This window comes from Ranitomeya imitator, chromosome 3 (assembly GCF_032444005.1).
Source record: "Ranitomeya imitator isolate aRanImi1 chromosome 3, aRanImi1.pri, whole genome shotgun sequence".
Taxonomy (NCBI): domain Eukaryota; kingdom Metazoa; phylum Chordata; class Amphibia; order Anura; family Dendrobatidae; genus Ranitomeya; species Ranitomeya imitator.
Genome location: NC_091284.1, coordinates 87,884,270 through 87,906,026, shown reverse-complemented (window position 1 = coordinate 87,906,026; position 21,757 = coordinate 87,884,270). Strand labels below are relative to the sequence as shown.

The 21,757-nt window shown below is 42.4% G+C and overlaps 1 protein-coding gene across 1 annotated transcript in view; it reads left to right on the top strand.

The window, feature by feature from the left end:
- AKAP10 (A-kinase anchoring protein 10) overlaps positions 1–20,779 on the top strand; it is a 57,960-nt gene extending 37,181 nt beyond the window's left edge. Inside the window, exons 7-15 of the mRNA XM_069761062.1 lie at positions 24–147; positions 1,783–1,919; positions 3,893–4,037; positions 5,016–5,192; positions 9,375–9,484; positions 15,153–15,235; positions 15,345–15,397; positions 16,111–16,206; positions 18,330–20,779. Coding sequence (XP_069617163.1) covers positions 24–147; positions 1,783–1,919; positions 3,893–4,037; positions 5,016–5,192; positions 9,375–9,484; positions 15,153–15,235; positions 15,345–15,397; positions 16,111–16,206; positions 18,330–18,335 — 931 coding nt within the window. The 3' untranslated portion in view covers positions 18,336–20,779. The remainder of the gene's footprint in view (positions 1–23; positions 148–1,782; positions 1,920–3,892; positions 4,038–5,015; positions 5,193–9,374; positions 9,485–15,152; positions 15,236–15,344; positions 15,398–16,110; positions 16,207–18,329) is intronic.
- Positions 20,780–21,757: the final 978 nt, after the last annotated feature.

The following is a 21,757-nucleotide window of genomic DNA, read 5'->3' as shown; positions in this document are numbered from 1 at the left end:
TTTTTTTTTTTCTCGCTTTACAGGCACTTTTCCGAATTTTTGCGAAGTCAGCATTTCTGTAAATACCAGATTGAGGTGCTGACCAGTGGCACGGTGTACCTGTCTGATATCTTATTCTGCGAGTCGGCGCTCTTTTATTTCTCCGAGGTGAGTGCTCCACTATGGAGGATTATTACATCGTGTCTTTTCACCCATTACGCGTGGACGGCTTGTGCTCTCACTGCCGCTCCTCACTTTCCCGTATACTCTGCTCGTTACTATTACACTGCTCTTTTCTCTTATTACACAAGCTTGTCTAAAAGAGGAAGCCGAGATAATGCCCCTTACTGCAAATAAGACAGCTATTGCTGCAAAGACATTACGATAATGGGAGTGATCTGTGGCTATGTTAATTTTTCTCTGCCTGCTCCGCCAGATTACGACCCCTGGGGTGTTTGGTTAATAGACAGTGGTAATTGGTCTTGAGTTGCATACACATTAGATACCTGTCGGCCGACAGCTTTCTCTTCCCACGCCCAAACACTGGACCGCTCTGCCGAGCATAGCTTTGTTTTCTATGAGCGAGACACTGACACTCCTGGTGGTGGCTTATTTCCTTGCTGAATAAACGGACGTCTGAAATGCCAAAGGCTGATTCCTCCCTCTGTGCCCCCCAACATTGCCTGGTATGGGAGAGACGAGAGCCCCCCATACACATTAGACTCTTGGCTGATTCCACTTATACTTAAGTACCGTATATTTTGCCACCTTTAACCGGTATATGGGAATCTTAGGAGTCACTGCCATTATCAATGTTAAGGCTATTTCCAAGTAGGGTGGGGGATGGCTTCCTGATTGCTGGGGGTCTGACCTCTGGGGACCCCATCAATCTTGAGAGCCGGGGCTCTGAAAAGCCATGTGTGAATGGAGTGTCGATTAATCATTCATTCTTAAAAGGACCCTCGGAGAAGGCCGAGTGCAGTGCAACTCTCGTCTGGTCTTAAAGGGACCCCCGGAGAGAGCAGAGTGCAGCTCTCGACAGGTCTTAAAGGGACCCCCGGAGAGAGCAGAGTGCAGCTCTCGACAGGTCTTAAAGGGACCACGGAGATAGCCGAGTGCAGCTCTCAACAGGTCTTAAAGGGACCCCCGGGGATAGCCGAGTGCAGCTCTCGACAGGTCTTTAATGAACCCCCGGAGATAGCCGAGTGCAGTGCAACTCTCGTCTGGTCTTAAAGGGACCCCCGGAGATAGCGGAGTGCAGCTCTCAACAGGTCTTAAAGGGAGTCCCGGAGATAGCGGAGTGCAACTCTCATCTGGTCTTAAAGGGACCCCCAGAGATAGCCGAGTGCAGCTCTCCATCGGTCTTAAAGGGACCAATATTAATGTAAGGAGTGGCAGTGCGCATGATCGACTTCTGCTCCATTCTCATGGGGATCTTCAGTTTCCTGATTCTCAGGATAGATGAGGTCCCAGCAGTTGGGCCTCCAGCGATTGGGAAGATATTCCCTAACCCATGGATAGGGGATAACATCCAAAACCCCTCCATGGGTATATTCCAAATGGTGAAATAATAAAACTCCACAGTGTAAAGTTACAAATGCTAAAGGAGAGATCACTGTTCTCTACAGATCTTGTTCCACAGCGTGTGGATGAAATTTCTTCTCTTACATCAAAATGTCATTGCCTGTTTTATTTTTTTATGAATATTTAAAAGTTTTTTTTTTTATTTTAGTCATTTTTGCAATGTATATTTTATCTTACTGACTTTTATTATACAAAGTATTTTTCTTTCTCTTCCTCTAGTACATGGAGAAGGAAGATGCCTTGAACATATTACAATTCTGGTTGGCTGCTGATAACTTCCAGTCACAACTTGCAGCCAAAAATGGACAGTATGATGGGCAGGAGGCCCAGAACGACGCCATGATCCTTTATGATAAGTAAGAAGTGGATCTTTAATTATTGGAGTAAATGTGTTTAAAAAAAAATTAAGATGGTTCCATGAAAACAATTGTTTTTTGGGTCAGATTCTGGAACCTTTTCCAGATTATATCATCTCATTGTGTTTTGTTTCTTGTTGTAATTCCAAGGCCTGGGTTCCCAGGGACTTGTGACCACGGGATATAAGATCTGCTACGGTTACTTCTAATTATAGTAAATGTGTTTGTACTGAAAACCGGAAGCTTTGGGATTTTTTTTTTCTGCCATGACTGTTGCTGTAAATTGCAGATAGTGAGACAAGCAGGTTCAGGATCGTCCGCTGTGATCTAGCAGCACAACAGTGCAATCTGGTTATGTGGGGACACAAGTCAAAAGGGGCTGCTTAAAATAGCATTCGCCAACGGCTTATTCCCATCCGCAAGATCCTATCCCAGTATGTAGTAACTGTAATAATAAAATTAGCAAATATCTCCAATTAGAAATGTAGCATAGTTTTTCTGATTAGCTATGTCTCTCTCCTCATGTTCCGGCAGTGCAGGACCTTGGGTATCCATGGTTACGACCACTGATAGTGACAGTTAGCTAGTTGCTAGTAGTCGTAACCATGGATACCTGAGGTCCTGACGTAGCGAATCAGAAGAACTATACTACATTGGAGGTATTTGCTAATATTATTACACCTACTACATATTGGAGAAAGGACTACCACTTTAAGATAAAGTTAAAGGAAAGCCATTAAGGTAAAAATGGCTTTAAATGACCTGGTGATTTCAGGGGTCATCAAATATAAGATTGGTGCCGGTCCGTCACTCCCACTGATCAGTCGTTATCACCTCGGCAGTGGCCAGATGTAGAGAGCAGAGTAATAAAGCTCTGTGCGGTTTGTGCAGATCAGCTCCTGTTCTCCTAATTTATAGTTCATCTGCAGCCCCCCGGCTATGGTCTATACACAGTGTAAGGAGCTGTGGTGCTCAGCGTCGTACAGTACTTACCTTCGACCACTGCCGGAGGTGAAAGTGACTAATCGGTGAGGAGGTATTGGACCTGCAGCATCATAGGCCCGCTTCACATGTTCGTAACATGTATACTGTACTCGTATCGAAAGACTCGGCCCTGACCAAACTGCTACATGTGTCTGCGGCATTTAGCTCGGATCCAGAGACCCGGTGGTCAGGACTGGTCTTTTGATCCAAGGCATGGCCCCTTTTTTTAACGGACCTATATATTGTCAGCCCTCAGGGAAGTCTTCTACTGTCTTCTGGTAGGACGTATATCCAACCACTGCAGAGTAGTCAACCACGGCACTCTATGCAATTTAAGGCAAAGTCCTTCATTCATGAAGAATGGTGTTTCGTTCACAAGTCTTACTGAGGGCCGTGCAGGAGTAAAATGGGCCGAATTCAAGAGGCGCCCTCCACTTAATGATTGTCACATTTCATCTGTGCACCTTGCCAGAAATCTTACTCCAGTTGCAATTTTGATAGGTGGACATAGTCAGCACATTCTGGCAGGGTTGCCCAAAAGTCACAAAATTTGCAACTTTTCAAAGTGTTTTATGTCCCTTTTCTGATATAAACACTTTGGTGAATCGGCAGCAAAGTATTTATTTGGGAGATCAGCTTAGGTCCATATTTACAGTGGGGACCAACGTTTCAGTCAATCCCGGACCTTGGTCACGGCTTGTGTCTCGGAGAGGGTTAGTGTATTCCTGCTCCCATGGACTTATACTGACGATGTTTCCTAAGAATAGGTGGCGACGTAGTGGTAATCCCCTTTGGGTCTGACATTCCTGACGTGCTTTTTGCTTTATTCCAATCATTTGGACAATAAACCACAACATTCCATATTCTATTTCTTCTTAGCAGAGTGTGTTTGTTGTTCCCTGAGCATCAATGATTTCACGTCGCGTGGCCGTGTGCTGAACACCTCAGTAATATTGTATGGCTCACAGCAATATATGTCTTGCCTTTAGGTATTTTTCCTTACAAGCTACACACCCCTTAGGCTTTGATGACTCCGTGCGGCTGGAAATTGAATCCAACATTTGCCGGGAAGGAGGCCCTCTCCCAAACTGCTTCACCACTCCATTACGTCAGGCTTGGACCACCATGGAGAAGGTAACGTTATGGCACAAATGCACTTTTTTATGTCTTTGCAGACTGGAGCAGAACATCCACTTGTGTTTAGAAAAAAAAAATGTTGTAATGCTTTTACATTTCTGATCTTAACACCTTCACCCCTGGACCAATTTCAGTTCTTTCATTTGTTTTTCTTTCCCCTTCTTCCAACAGCCATAACTTTTTTTTATATTTTTGTTAATATAGCCGTAACATAATTCTGGCATTTTGATTTTTCTTTCTCGTTATGTTATTTACTGATGGGAGTAATTCCTTTTTTTTTTTTTTTTTTTTCTTTGATTGGACATCTCTGAACGCAGCAATAACAAATGTTTTTTTTTTCAATGTGGGAAAATTGTGGGCTCATTTGAATTTTTTTTTTTTTAATATTTTTATAAACTTTTTCTTTTACTTTTATTTAGGAGACTTGAAGCTGTGATCGTCGGATCAACTGTGCTCCAGATCGCAGTGCTTCAGCTCTGCAATGTGTGGCAGAAATCACGATCTCCTCAGAGAACCAGCCACGAGCTGACATTCACAGGAGCATCGTAGTGACAGGCACAGGGGTCTTCTGCAGACCCCCGGCTGCCATGACAACCCATTGGCGCCCCGCAATCACATGACCTGGGTCCGGAATGACTCGCTTCCGGCTGGCGCATGTTAAATTCCGCTGCTACTGATTGACAAGGGGATTTAACATGATAACAGCCGATCCACTCACAGCTATTAAAAGCTCATGGCAGCCGATTAAATCAGCGGTCATGTGTGGGGAAAGATTTGGTCTCCATGTCGGAACACTCATCAAAGGCAGGGACACGACATATGACATAAATATGTCGTGAAGGGGTTAATTCAATGTATAGTCTCAGGTTGGGAATCCCTCCTATGTGTCTACACCAGACTGCTGACCATCGCTGAAGTGTGTGTCAATTATGTTTTCTTCTGATTAACGAAGATGATTGGATATTTGTATTTCAGGTATTCTTGCCTGGCTTCCTCTCGAGCAATCTGTATTACAAGTACTTGAATGACCTGATCCACTCAGTTAGAGGCGATGATTATAGTTGGACTGGAACAGGAAATCCCAGTCATGGAAACCAAGGCACTCCCAACCACGAGCCCTATGCCGGGGGATCGGACATCTCCACCAGTCAGGTACAGCTGCGCTCTACATGTATACGGTTATTATGGCTGTTATCCTATACAGAAATAAAATCCTCACAGTAAGAGTATCTGCACATGTTTAATGTTTTCTGCAGATTCTTCTACTGGAAAAATGCTGCTTAAAATATGTGCGTTTTTGCATGGATATTTACCGTATATACTCGATTATAAGCCGAGACGCCTAATTTTGCCACAAAAAACTGGGAAAACGTAATGACTCTAGTATAAGCCTAGGGTGGAAAATGCAGCAGCTACCGGTAAATGTAAAAAATAAAAATAGATACCAATAAAAGTAAAATTAATTGAGACATCAGTAGGTTAATATCCATATTGAATCAGGAGCCCCATATAATGCTCCATAAAGTTCATGATGGGCCCCATATAATGCTGCACAAATGTTGATTATGACCCCATAAGATGCTCCATACAGACATTTGCCCCATATAATGCTGCACAAATGCTGATTATGATTATGGCCCCATAAGATGCTCCATAGACACATTTGCCCCATATAATGCTGCACAATTGCTGATTATGGCCCCATAAGATGCTCCATAGAGATATTTGCCCCATATGCTGTTGCTGCGATTTAAAAAAAAAAAAAAAATCATACTCGTCTCTTGTCGCTCAGGCCCCTGGCACTTGCTATATTCACCTGTCCTCCGTTCCACCGTTGGCGCCGCTGTGTCTTCCCCGTTCTCCGCACTGATGTTCAGTCAGAGGGCGGCGCACGCACTAATTCCGTCATCGCGCCCTCTGACCTGAGCGTCACTGCAGAGGATGCAGAAGACACAGCGGCGCCAACGGTTGAACGGGGAACAGGTGAATATCGCGCACTGCCCCCCGTTATACTCACCTGCTCTCGGCGCGGTCCCTGCACGTCCTTGGTTCTCCGGGCATCGGCAGCTTCTTCCAGCCTTGGGCGGTCACCAGTACCGCTCATTACAGTAATGAATATGCAGCTCCACCCCTATGGGAGTGGAGTGGGGTCCATATTCATTACTGTAATTGGCAGTACCATGTGACCGCTCAATACAGGAAGAAGCTGTCAGCGCCGGGAGAACCAGGGACATGCAGGGACCGCGCCAGGAGTAGGTGAGTATAACTAGACAGCTGCCGCTCCCCCTCCCCTGCCGACCCCTGCGAATGAGTGGAGTATAAGCCGAGTGGGGCAATTTCAGCCTAAAAAAATGGGCTGAAATTCTCTGCTTATACTCGAGTATATACGGTACTTGCGTTTTTTTCCCCCCCATTGATCCGATCTGCAAAAACACTGAAATGAGTGATGTGCTACATATTTTATTTTGGCGAATAAAAAATACTTTGTAGGTAAAAATAAGCAGCATGTGTAATGAGATTTCAGAAATCTGCTCTACCTTGGTGCTTCGTTGCTTCCTCAGAGTATATGGCTGGTGTTAATTTTTATAGTTGGCAATCAGCAGCCACCTATTGAAGGAAGGGGAAGAGGCCAACCTTGTACTTCCTCTAAGTTCTCATGTGAGCTGATGCTATAATGTGAGAAGAAGACATTGACCAGGCAAGGGTTGTTTCAGTGGAAGCCAGGGTATTCTACATGTCCTACATTTTCTTGATCTCTCTTTAGTTCAGGCTCAAGTATATAAAACAATCTGGCTATCCTCCGCTTAGACGAAGTAGCTGCTCAAAGCGTATGCATCTCTTATCGTGCCTCTTACCCAGCCAAGACAATAGTTTAAATAGAGCAGATCTGTATCTATACTATGCTGCACTTACATAAAGAAGTTACAGTATGGTAATTATAATAGATATGTTTAATGAGTCTTTCAGCACAAATTGACTGTTCAAACAAAGCACAAGAGCATCTTTGGCGTGGCCAAAGAGTTCTGTGCACTTCCCAACTACTAGTTTCCTATCTATGTCTTCCTTTTGTCAGCTCTGGTAAAGCCAGACCTGTCAAAAATAGGAAGGACAGAGATAGATGGAAAGCAAGTAGGTGTGGGTGATGCACTGAACTTCTCTGCCACGCCAATATATATTTAATATTGAGCAATATAAATGTTGTCAATTTTTGCAGACAGACGCTTGTTGGGTATCACAAAGGGATTATTGTAAAAATGTGTTATAAAATAGATGACAGCTTACTAAATATCAGTAATGATTAAAGGGAATCTGTCACCCCATTTTTCGCCTATAAGCTGCTGCCTCCGCCATTAGGGGCTTATCTACAGCTTTCTATAATGCTGTAGATAAGCCCCCGATGTAACCTGAAAGATAAGAAAAACAAATTAGATTATACTTACTCGGCGGGGCAGTCTGGCGCCTCCCATCTTCATACGATGACATCCTCTTTGCTTCATGTCGCGGCTCCGGCGCAGGCATACTTTGTCCTGTTGAGGGCAGAGCAAAGTACTGCAGTGCGCAGGCACCAGGAAAGGTCAGAGAGGCCTGGCGCCTGCGCACTGCAGTACTTTGCTCTGCCCTCAACAGGACAAGGTATGCCTGCGCCGGAGCTTAGACAGGAAGCAAAGAAGAGGACGTCATCGTATGAAGATGGGAGGCGCCGGACCGCGACGCCCATCGGAACGGACGAACCAGCACCACCCCTGGGTGAGTAACGTATATACTCGAGTATAAGCCGACTCCCCTAATTTTGCCACAAAAAACTGGGAAAACTTGATGACTCGCGTATAAGCCTAGGGTGGAAAATGCAGCAGCTACTGGTAAATTTAAAAAATAAAAATAGATATACCAATAAAAGTAAAATTAATTGAGACATCAGTAGGTTACGTGTGTTTGAATATCCATATTGAATCAGGAGCCCCATATAATGCTCCATACAGTTCATGATGGGTCCCATAAGATGCTCTATATACAAATATGCCCCATATAATGCTCCATGCAGTTCATTCTGGCCCCATAGATGTTCCATATAACAATGTGCCACATATAATGCTGCTGCTGCAATAAAAAAAAAAATGACATACTTACCTCTCGTCGCTGCTCCTCAGCGTTCCATCTCTCCTCTGTTCAGGCAGAGGGCGGCGTGCACACTAATACGTCATCGCGCCCTCTGACCTGAACTGTCACTGCAGAGGACGCGCGGACGACTGAGCGGCGCCGACGCTGGAACGAGGGACAGGTGAATATGAAATACTCACCTGCTCCCGGCGCGGTCCCTGGCAGCTTCTCCCGGACAGATGGTCTCTGGCGCCCGCAGCTTCTTCCTCTGTCAGTGGTCACTGGTATTGCTCATTACAGGAATGAATATGCGGCTCCACCCCTATGGGAGTGGAGTTCATATTGATTACTTTAATGAGCGGTACCACGTTTACCGCTGAACAGAGGAAGAAGCTGCCGGAGACCATGGGACATGCAGGGACTGTCAGGAGCGCCAGGAGCAGGTGAGGTATGTGACTGTCGTCGCTCCCCCACACCCGCTAACCCCCCCCCCCCCGCCGACCATTACTCAAGTATAAGCCGAGAGGGGCACTTTCAGCCTATTTTTTTGTGCTGAAAATCTCGGCTTATACTCGAGTATATACGGTATAATCCAGGGGTGTCAAACTGCATTCCTCGAGGGCCGCAAACCATGCGTGTTTTCAAGATTTCCTTAGCTTTGCACAAGGTGCTGTAATCGTGATGTGTATAGGTGATTAAATTATCACCTGTGCAGTACAAGGAAATCCTGAAAACATGACCTGTTTGCAGCCCTTGAGGATTGCAGTTTGACACCTCTGGTATAATCTAACTTGTTTTTCTTATCTTTCAGGTTACATCGGGGGGAACTGCTTATCTACAGCATTACAGAATGCTGTAGATAAGCCCCTGATGGAGGTGGCCGCAGCTTATAGGCCAAAAATGGGATGACAGATTCCCTTTAAGAAAAACACAGCGGTCATCTGACGCCATAAATCTTTGTATTTTTTTTCATGGATTTTTGTGAATTTCACATTTTAAGGTCATGAGACGCGAGAGGATCACATTGATAAAGACTAGGGTCAGATCACTTTGGCACTTAGATTTTCATCAATTAATATATAGTGTCAAAGGGTTTGAGCTCTTGGAGCCTTTCAAGAATGGAGGTCAGTGTTGGCCCGAGATCTAGGACATCACCAATGTGATCTCCTACTGTGTATGTAATTTTCGGTGGGTTTCTCCCAATACTGTATGAACATTTAGAACTTTTTTTTTCAGCCGAACATTAAAAAGAGCAATGTAAAAATTTTGAAAAACTTTGATGAAGCAATAATTGTTGATGCTGCAAGTCTGGATCCTGAGTCGCTCTATCAACGGACATACGCTGGGTAATGATGCTGCATGTTTGAGTAGAGGTCAATTTTAATGCACAGTAGGGGGTGAGAATGTTCACAGAAAGCTGCCGATCAGTGGTGGGGCAGAGTTACTCGAGGACTGCATAGCAGAGACAACTAGTTCTCTACATCATGCCCTTCTCAGATTAACCCCTTAACGGCATTCGCTGTACATGTATGGCGTGGGGGTCAGCTCTATATGAGAGCTGACCCCCACCGTTGGTGCTAGCACCGATCCCGGGTTTTTAACCCTTTTGATGATGCTGTGACCAGTGGGGTACCGCAGGGGTCAGTATTGGGACCTGTTCTCTTCAACATATTCATTAATGATCTGGTAGAAGGTTTACACAGTAAAATATCGATATTTGCAGATGATACAAAACTATGTAAAGCAGTTAATACAAGAGAAGATAGTATTCTGCTACAGATGGATCTGGATAAGTTGGAAACTTGGGCTGAAAGCTGGCAGATGAGGTTTAACAATGATAAATGTAAGGTTATACACATGGGAAGAGGGAATCAATATCACCATTACACACTGAATGGGAAACCACTGGGTAAATCTGACAGGGAGAAGGACTTGGGGATCCTAGTTAATGATAAACTTACCTGGAGCAGCCAGTGCCAGGCAGCAGCTGCCAAGGCAAACAGGATCATGGGGTGCATTAAAAGAGGTCTGGATACACATGATGAGAACATTATACTGCCTCTGTACAAATCCCTAGTTAGACCGCACATGGAGTACTGTGTCCAGTTTTGGGCACCAGTGCTCAGGAAGGATATAATGGAACTAGAGAGAGTACAAAGGAGGGCAACAAAATTAATAAAGGGGATGGGAGAACTACAATACCCAGATAGATTAGCGAAATTAGGATTATTTAGTCTAGAAAAAAGACGACTGAGGGGCGATCTAATAACCATGTATAAGTATATAAGGGGACAATACAAATATCTCGCTGAGGATCTGTTTATACCAAGGAAGGTGACGGGCACAAGGGGGGCATTCTTTGCGTCTGGAGGAGAGAAGGTTTTTCCACCAACATAGAAGAGGATTCTTTACTGTTAGGGCAGTGAGAATCTGGAATTGCTTGCCTGAGGAGGTGGTGATGGCGAACTCAGTCGAGGGGTTCAAGAGAGGCCTGGATGTCTTCCTGGAGCAGAACAATATTGTATCATACAATTATTAGGTTCTGTAGAAGGACGTAGATCTGGATATTTATTATGATGGAATATAGGCTGAACTGGATGGACAAATGTCTTTTTTCGGCCTTACTAACTATGTTACTATGTTACTATGACACTGTCAATAATGACAACAACCTCAATTAGCAGAGGGAGGGAGCTCCCTCTCTGCTCCAATCAGCACATACGATTGCATTGTGCCATTAGTCTCCATGGTAACACCTAGGTCCAAAAAAAATGGCTTCGGGGTCATCCAGGTACGGTGGTGGTCTGTAAGCTCCTGCTCAGAACAGGATCTGACCCGTCTCCTCCCTGTGTGCGATGCACTGAGCAAATGCTTTACAATGCAAAAGCATTGCAGAGTATTCGATCATCTGTCCGGGCAACGAAAGTTGATGTCTAGGTAAAAAAAAAAAAAAAAAAAAGTTTCACAAAAATGTAAATATATATATATATATATATATATATATATATATATATATATATATATATATATATATATATATATATATATATATATATATATATATATATATATATATATATATAAAAAATACAAAATTATAAAGAACAATTAAAAATAAAAAATATTAGCAAACATCTGTCAATGCAAAAATAAGTTATAACTCTCAGAATAAAGCGATGCAAAAACAATTCTTTTTTTCTATAAAATACTTTTTGTGTAAAAGCGCCAAAACATAACAAAATGATAAAAATGTGGTATCGCTGTAATCATACTGACTCGAAGAATAGAATTATGTGATCACTGTTACCATACGGTGAACAGCATAAAATAAAAGCCCAAAAAACAATTACTGAATTGCTGTTTTTTGTTCATTCTGCCTCCCGAAAATTGGAATAGAAACCAATCACAAAATGTTGTGATGGAAAATGGTACCAATAAAAACATCAACTCTTTCCGCAAAAAACAAGACCTCACATGACTCTGGCTGCAGAAATATAAAATAATTATAGCTCTCAAAATATGGCAATTCAAAAACTTTTTTTTTTTTTTTTTAAAAAAAGCATCTTTTAGTTTGTGACCACAGCTAAACATAAAAAAATATATAAATCTGGTAATCGCATCGACCCAAATAATAGTTGTCTAACCACTTATACCGCACGAGGAATGGTGTAAAAAAATAACAATTCTTCACCTGCTGTTTATTTTATTCATTCTGCCTCCCAAAGACTGCAGTATGACTCTGCTCACATTTATCCTGCGCTAAGCGCTTACATCAGGGTTTTCCTTGTAAATCTCTGAAATACGCAATTCGGATGAAACTCCCCTGTGGAAGATACCCTATAATGAAGCAGATGTTTGTGCTTGAGACGCTGTCTGAATAGATTCCTAAGTGGTTTCATCTGAATCGCGTCATTCAGAGATTTATATGGAAACCCAATGTAAGTGCTCAGTGTAGAGCGCAGGATAAGTGAGAGCAGAGTCATACTGCGATATATGGGAGGCAGAATGAACAAAATCAACAGCAATTCCTCTCACATTGCTTTAATTCCTGTGAAGCGCCTAAAAGATTAATACAATTCTTGAATGTGGTTTTGAACACTTTGAGGGGTGCAGCTTTTAGAATTTGGGTATTTTCGGTCATGGGCCCCTCAAAATCACTTCAAATGTGTTTAGGTCCCTAAAAAAAACATTGTTGGAAAAATGAGAAATTGCTGATTATTTTTTAACCTTTTAACTTCATAAAAAAAAGCTTGCAAAAATGATGCTGAAGTAAAGTAGACATGTGGGAACTGTTATTTATAAATTATTTTTTGTACAGCATGACGAACTGGTTTAAGGATTTTAAAATGGGTTTGAAAATTGCAAAAATGTTGCCAAAATTCCGATGTCACAAATAAACAAAAAATGTCAACCTAAATTTACCAGTAACATAAAGTACAGTCTCTGAATCACTGAGATTCGTTGAAGCGTTTCAGAGTTATGATCTCATAAAGTGACGCTGGTCAGAAATGTAAAATTTGGCCTGGTCATGAAGGTTACAAAAAGTTTGGAGGTGAAGGGATTAAATAGCAAAAATCTCCTGACAGATTCCATTTAATGTCTTCTAGTCTGTGGGCCGATAAGATACGTTGAGATGAGAGCTAGCCTTCAAAGCTCTAGATCAGTGATCCCTAGTGAGGAGCGAGAGGGCTCGGATTTGGTGTTATCCGAGGGTGCTAGTACAGTGTCTTTGGCGTGCTCGAATACTATGTTGGCACCCCCGTGGCTGCATGTCTCACGGCTGATCAACATCCTCAACACATGGAGGGATTATCGGTTTAATATTAGTATTAGCGAGCGCCGAAAATACCCTATTCGCACTCGAGCATGTACGGACAACACCTTATCCGAGGACGTTCGCTCATCACTAACCGCTACCCCTTGGCATCCCAGCTGTTTTGTGAAACTACAACTCCCAACATGCCCTCACAGCTGTCTGAAAACCGTGAAGGAATGCCTAGTTATGATTTCGCCATAGTTGGACGGCCGAAGGTTGTTGATCTGTGCTCTGGAGTCTCCTAGGACCCTTCTGTAAATGATTTGTGACATATGACCGGCTTAATCTGGGAAGAGTAAATTGTTTTCATGGATCACAGCTCCAGCCGGGTCCCATGACTAGGAATTATTTGTGGAGAGACATTATTCTTTATCTACCAGAGGATTTGGTTTCTTCTAAATCAACTTTTAGATGCCTTATATGAGAACTATAGGCCTTCTGTTCTATAATGATAGGTAAACTCAAGTAACTATACAAGGACTATTTAACCCCTTCGTGTTCCGTGACCACACTGTTGCGTTATGGAGAAGTGTTTGGGGCGGGCTCAGGCGCTGAGCTCGCTCCATGCAGGGCAGGCGTCGGATGTGTTTTGTAGCCAGCGCCAGTCGCTAACAGCACAGAGTGGAGCCGGCGGCTCTTTAGAGAGTATAAATACATAAATAAATACATTTGATGATGCATATTGAGCTTTGGGAGAATTGGCACAAATACCAAGACCTTACACTCCTCACTGACACTATCGATCACTGGCAGCAGCAAATAAGTAGCGTGATCTTGGAGGGGCTTTCATTGGGTTTTCCCCTTCGATGCAATCACAAGTTGCTAATGGGCTGACATGCAGCCGGTGGTCTGCAGTGGGCCCATGTTGCTGCCATAATGGTGCTCCTGTGAAGCCTAGCCACAGGCTGGGCTTCATATTAAATCGTTATTAAATCTACTGAAACACGGAAGTAGTGCAGGTTCAAGTCCTCTATGGGCTCTAAAAAAAGTTTGAATTACCATTCGTGATGAGCGAGTATACTCGTTGCTCGGGTGATCTCTGAGTATTTGTCAGTGCTCGGAGATTTAGTTTTCGTTGTCTCAGCTGCATGATTTACAGCTACTAGCCAGGCTGAATACATGTGGGGATTCCCTAGCAACCAGGCACATGTACTTAGGCTGGCTAGCAGCCGTAAATCATGCAGCTGTGTCAACAAAAACCAAATCTCCGAGCAGTTACAAATACTCAGAAACCACCCGAGCAACGAGTACACTCGCTCATCACGAATTACCATACTTTCTCCTGTTTTTAAAAAAACATAAATTATTTCACGTGTATAAAAACACTGTAAAGAAAAAAAATTCAAACACCAGAATTCCTGTTTTTTTGTCTGTACTCCGATCCCAAAAAATGCAATACAAGTGATGAAAAGTGATGACCCCTCAAAAATACCGATAAAACCACCTCTGTATGCAAATAAAAAAAAGTAGCACTTGTACTGCTCCATAAACATAACATTTTTTTTATTAGTCTCAGAAAATATTGATGGTGGCACAAACTAATTATTTTACAAGTTTCAGAATGTTTGTGAAACTATAAAAAATTTTTTTTTAAAGTATTCAATTCTAGCCAAGTGAAATTTGGCCAAAAATCAAAATTGAATCCGTCACAAATAGGTGTTTATTGTTCTCTGACATCTCCCCAGAGCACAAGGCATAATATTGGAGAGGATGGGTTAAAAAAAACCGGATCTGCCATTGGTTTGGTCTTCTGTTGCCACCTTGTCCTCGTTCGTTATGTCCCATGTGAGGCCTTATTAACGGCAGAGGGTCCGCATCAGGGGCCGATCCAAGGTGAGCAGAGGACTGAGCGGGGAACTGCAGGGGCAGGATTTAATTTTTAACCCCTTCTTGATCTTATAACGAATCCAGCTTAGTGGCAAATTGAATCCCCAAAATATCAAATTCTGCTTAATCCAAATTTTTGGGTCAATTCGTAACTTAATTTGTTGCAAATTGTTTCACTCATCTCTAGTAAATACTTCCATAAATTGCCAATGTACTGTGTATAGATGACGTACTCCCATCCTCATCCGTTGTGAGACACGTTTATGTATAGGTGCGGGACATGGTTATCAGATTCCATATATCCCGGCATTTTATCACTCCAGTCGTGTCCATATTTGTAACGAACATTAATTTCTTTCATTTGCTGCCAGGAAAATGACTTTCGGTACAGTGAGTGATCTAGGCCAGTTTATGAGAGAGTCTGAGCCGGAGCCAGATGTGAAGAAATCAAAAGGTGAATATCTCCATTTTATGAAAAAAAAAAAAAAAAAAAGAGTTTTGATTTAGTTTTGCAGTATCTTTGATTTATTTTGTAAGTAACCATTGTGTTTATTTCCACATAGGATCAATGTTCTCACAAGCTATGAAGAAATGGGTCCAGGGCAGCACAGATGAGGTAGATATCTCCACACTTGGTAATATTCCCTTTTGGGGATTTGCTTTTATCCAGTTTGTATATATGTGTATATTTATATATTTCCCATTTATTTTTATTATTTTTTTTGCTTTTCTATTTTTACAACTTCTGAAATGCTTGGGAACATTTTGACTTGTTTCTTAACATCTTTCAAGAGTTTTTTTTGTGGTTTTCCCAAAATCGTAAGTTACTCCCTATCCTATGGATAACTTGCCCATCACTAGGGGTCTGGCTGGCTGGGTTTCCCAACGGTCGGACCCCTAACGATCAGCTAGATATTACTGCCTGTCTGGGGGAAAAACCTTTTAATTTGTAAGATTCCATTTAAAATACCAAATTGAAAACAAAACTATTTCTATGTAGATTTAGATTTCTCTATAGTTTTTATCTCGCATCTGAATTTGTGGCTATGTAAAAAATAAAATAAAACGTACAAAAACGCTGCATAGAAACTAGGCTTAAAGTGTCTGCACGGAATGGAAATGCTGTGGATTTTTCTTGTGAGGAGTGTTCTCCCCTTCCATAGTAAAGTGATGATATGCACAGCTAAATTCATTTGTTATAAATGTTAATTTTTGCAGCAAATTTCAAACCTATTTTTGCGCTCCCATGTGAGCGTACTCTCATAGTGGATTTATCAGAGATATTCCAGTGTGGAAAAATGATCAGCTACAAACACCTGTTTATTTTAGGCTCAAGAGGAAATGGCTTGGAAGATAGCAAAGATGATTGTCAATGATGTGATGCAGCAGGCGCAGTGGAATCCTCCACCAGAATCGCCTACTAAGGTCAGTGTGCCCTGGGGTCGCGGAGGTGCCTTATGTGTCGCATAAAGGCCATCAAAACTTAGAAATGGTGTAAAAACACCAAATGGTGTAAAAACAAATCTCCCCCCTCCCCCCCCCCAAAAAAAAAAAAAAAAAAATAAAAAATCTGAATGGCTTTCTTTTTTCACTAATTTGCTATCACTTGGAATTTATTTTCTCATTTTTTCAGTCCATTGTGTACTAAAAGTTATCATGTCCTTTAAATCTACAACTTGTCCCGCCAAAACAAGCCCTGATACAACTACATTTGTGGAAATAAAAAAAATATAGTTATGTTTCTCGAAAGAAGAGGAGGAAAAGCAAAAACTCAGAAATAACATATACAGTGGGGCAAAAAAGTATTTAGTCAGTCAGCAATAGTGCAAGTTCCACCACTTAAAAAGATGAGAGGCGTCTGTAATTTACATCATAGGTAGACCTCAACTATGGGAGACAAACTGAGAAAAAAAAAATCCAGAAAATCACATTGTCTGTTTTTTTAACATTTTTTTTGCATATTATGGTGGAAAATAAGTATTTGGTCAGAAACAAACAATCAAGATTTCTGGCTCTCACAGACCTGTAACTTCTTCTTTAAGAGTCTCCTCTTTCCTCCACTCATTACCTGTAGTAATGGCACCTGTTTAAACTTGTTATCAGTATAAAAAAACACCTGTGCACACCCTCAAACAGTCTGACTCCAAACTCCACTATGGTGAAGACCAAAGAGCTGTCAAAGGACACCAGAAACAAAATTGTAGCCCTGCACCAGGCTGGGAAGACTGAATCTGCAATAGCCAACCAGCTTGGAGTGAAGAAATCAACAGTGGGAGCAATAATTAGAAAATGGAAGACATACAAGACCACTGATAATCTCCCTCGATCTGGGGCTCCACACAAAATCCCACCCCGTGGGGTCAGAATGATCACAAGAACGGTGAGCAAAAATCCCAGAACCACGCGGGGGGACCTAGTGAATGAACTGCAGAGAGCTGGGACCAATGTAACAAGGCCTACCATAAGTAACACACTACGCCACCATGGACTCAGATCCTGCAGTGCCAGACGTGTCCCACTGCTTAAGCCAGTACATGTCCGGGCCCGTCTGAAGTTTGCTAGAGAGCATTTGGATGATCCAGAGGAGTTTTGGGAGAATGTCCTATGGTCTGATGAAACCAAACTGGAACTGTTTGGTAGAAACACAACTTGTCGTGTTTGGAGGAAAAAGAATACTGAGTTGCATCCATCAAACACCATACCTACTGTAAAGCATGGTGGTGGAAACATCATGCTTTGGGGCTGTTTCTCTGCAAAGGGGCCAGGACGACTGATCCGGGTACATGAAAGAATGAATGGGGCCATGTATGGTGAGATTTTGAGTGCAAACCTCCTTCCATCAGCAAGGGCATTGAAGATGAAACGTGGCTGGGTCTTTCAACATGACAATGATCAAAAGCACACCGCCAGGGCAACGAAGGAGTGGCTTCGCAAGAAGCATTTCAAGGTCCTGGAGTGGCCTAGCCAGTCTCCAGATCTCAACCCTATAGAAAACCTTTGGAGGGAGTTGAAAGTCCGTGTTGCCAAGCGAAAAGCCAAAAACATCACTGCTCTAGAGGAGATCTGCATGGAGGAATGGGCCAACATACCAACAACAGTGTGTGGCAACCTTGTGAAGACTTACAGAAAACGTTTGACCTCTGTCATTGCCAACAAAGGATATATTACAAAGTATTGAGATGAAATTTTGTTTCTGACCAAATACTTATTTTCCACCATAATATGTAAATAAATTGTTAAAAAAACAGACAATGTGATTTTCTGGATTTTTTTTTCTCAGTTTGTCTCCCATAGTTGAGGTCTACCTATGATGTAAATTACAGACGCCTCTCATCTTTTTAAGTGGTGGAACTTGCACTATTGCTGACTGACTAAATACTTTTTTGCCCCACTGTATGTATATATATATATATATATATATATATATATATATATATATATATATATATATATATATATATATATATATTTATTTTTTATAGTTTTAATGACAAATAATTTTACAGTGCATTTGACCTAATTGTGTATTTCCCTGCTTTTTCCACTAGGTATAAGACCGGTGACTCCGGCCATCACACGACTTTGTCTAAAATGACACTGGATCGCCTTTTGCACTTATGGATGCTGTGTTTGGGCCACTGTGCCCCACGGTACAAAGCAATTACAGTCAAAGTGGGAGAATGAAAGCCTTTCAGAAAGAGAAAAAAGACAAAGGTTTTTTTTTTTATATAATCTAATCCAGTCTCGTTATAATATCTACTGAAGACGTGAGCGGGGCACTTGCTAAGGTGACAATGAAGGTGAAACGCATATGAAGTGTGACCACAGGCTCGGCCGGGATCAGAGATGCTGCACTCGCCTGACACAGAAGTTACAATTCAGGACATTTCTAGAAACTTTCCTTCCACCTACACTGGAAATATACCGTAATTTGATTTTTTGGAAACCATGAGTGGGCTGTTTCTGCAGAAAGCAGATGGCCTGAGGCGTCCAGTCACAAGTCAGTCGATGAACATTCAACATTTTTATCAATATTATTTTCTTTCCTTTGATGCCGTAAATCTTGTTTTTTCCTTTTAGCCAATGTGATTATATCTCACGACAAAGGACCCAAAACTACATTAATGCTGTAGGCCCGGCCGTAGATCTTGTTCCTACATTTATCCACATAGTACATTTACCCAGACACAGCAGCAGATATTACCGCAGTGTCCGTTTGTCTTCTGTTACTTTTTTTTTTTTTTTTTATATATATAGAGTTTAGCTTCTTTTTGAGTTTTCTAGGTTGGCAATGCATGTACGACATTGGGGTTCAGAGCTTGAGATCCCTGGCCATCGTTTCATCCATATGCAGTTCAACCACTTTCCTACATATTCAGAATCCTGATGAAGTTACAGGCCATTGTGAGGAGAGCGCGTGTCCCTACATCACGTTTTGCCTTTTGTAACTCTGAGATTCACCATTGACCAGTGGGGCTCATGCATGAATCGTATTGCACCAGAAAAATGCGTATGAAATGTCCGCCACATAATGAATTGTGACATTTCACAATGCTTTCTAGAAATTATGTAGGCTTAATAATAAGAAAAACCAAAGGACAAAGTATAGAATTAATTTAGCACTTTAATGAATGCCAACATGCTGAACCATTTTCATGGGGTCTATCACAGCTTCCCATTACCAAGCTACACTTAAGGTGGGGAACATCCCACCGCTTATATTCTCGAATGAAAGGGGTCTTCTCCAGGAACTCGTCATTCCCCAGCTTACTGGTTGCCAATGAGAGATGATTGACCGCTGGCCCACACTTTCCTTTCTCCACTTTGGTCTGCAGCATTAGAGAAGTGCAGGTGCAGTGAGCTGATCAGATCCTGCCCAAGATTTCCTTTCTCCGCTTTGACTCTGCAGCTTTGGAGGAGTGCTGGAGCAGTGAGCTGATCAGATCCTGCCTGAGCTTTCCTTTCTCCGCTTTGCCTCTGCAGCATTGGAGCAGTGAGCTGATCAGATCCTGCCCAAGATTTCCTTTCTCCGCTTTGACTCTGCAGCTTTGGAGGAGTGCTGGAGCAGTGAGCTGATCAGATCCTGCCTGAGCTTTCCTTTCTCCGCTTTGCCTCTGCAGCATTGGAGCAGTGAGCTGATCAGATCCTGCCCAAGATTTCCTTTCTCCGCTTTGACTCTGCAGCTTTGGAGGAGTGCCGGAGCAGTGATCTGATCAGATCCTGCCCGAGATTTCCTTTCTCTGCTTTGACTCTGTGGCATTGGAGGAGTGCCGGAGCAGTGAGCTGATCAGATCCTGCCCGAGCTTTCCTTTCTCCGCTTTGACTCTGCAGCATTGGAGGAGTGCCGGGGCAGTGAGCTGATCAGATCCTGCCCGAGCTTTCCTTTCTCTGATTTGACTCTGCAGCATTGGAGGAGTGCCGGAGCAGTGAGCTGATCAGATCCTGCCCAAGATTTCCTTTCTCCGCTTTGACTCTGCAGCATTGGAGGAGTGCCGGAGTAGTGAGCTGATCAGATCCTGCCCGAGCTTTCCTTTCTCCGCTTTGACTCTGCAGCATTGGAGGAGTGCCGGAGCAGTGAGCTGAGCAGATCCTGCCCGAGCTTTCTTTTCTCAGCGTTGACTCTGCAGCTTTGGAGGAGTGCCGGAGCAGTGAGCTGATCAGATCCTGACAGTTTCAGGGTTAGCTCTATAGCAAAGAGCTTGTAAGTGCTATACTCCCTGCCTAGCAACCAGTTCACCTCTCATGGACCCCAAAGGTGGCCGGTAGCCTTGTCAATGAGCTGTAAACTATAGAATTAAAAATTCCTTTGCTCTTGAGAAGAGGAGGGTTTTTTTTTCTTTTTTTAATAAGTGGTGAATTGGAAAGTTCCTGGTTTATACAAACACATTATAAATGTATCTACTTGATAAGTTAAGACAACCCCTAAAAAGGTTTTGCTGTTATTTCTTGGTTTTCATAGATGTTCAGGATGAAAACAAAATAGAAATCCTCCCTCCCCCCCCCCCCCAAAAAAAAATAAATAAAATAAAATGTTGCGCTTGATCACTGGTTGTGTGTTTTATTGCAGCTTTGCCCCATTCTCTAAGCTGCAGTACCACACAAAACCTATGGACAAAGGTGGCGCTGTTTCTGGAAGAAGAATTTTAGTTTTTAATGTTAGAAAATGCTTTAATTTCCTGTTTCCCTTAATATACAGTACAATTCACAGCAAAGCTAATGAAGATGGCATATTTTTTTTTTTCAGTAAAAGTTTAATTACTAAATTCATGCTGTCAGAAAGTGGAAGCATTTTGGTAATCTTTGTGTATCTGTTGGGATCACACGCACAGTAACTGACACAAATCTGCTGCAAAAACTGCAAATCTTTCATATGGATTTTGAGGCAGAATTGCTGCAAAATTGACTCTTGAGCGGATGTTTTGGACAATGTGCAGTTTTTGCAGCAGATTTGCGACTTACCCTTATGGTACGTGTGAATCCACCCCAACGATATTAAAGGTTAGGCCTCATTTCTTCAACGTTATGATAATGCCTGGATTTCTGAGCTTTGTACTATAGAGGTGGGAGGTAAGGGAGGAAACAATATGGAAAGTTTATTTTCTACAGTGAGGAACCGATAATCTATGCTGTAATTTCTTTCTGGGACACAAGTGCAAGTCCGATGTCTGGAGGAGCCCCTGGATCTCATGGTGATCTCGGCATGTGGTTGCCGCAGAACAGTGATCTTTATGGACCTAGGTTTTGAGATCCCTGGACGTACAAGTATTTAACATGGATCCGTCACTGATTCTGATAGTATTGTGTTGGACACCATCACGTTTCGGGGCAGTACCAAAGCTCCTAATACCACACTCCGTTACACTGCTGTGCTTTTAGTAGTGAGCATATTCCCTCTGTAAAGCAATTTGGGAAGTTTGATTGTTTGTTTTTATATGTTTTCCTTTTTTTTTCCTTTCCCATTACTAAGTAAATCATT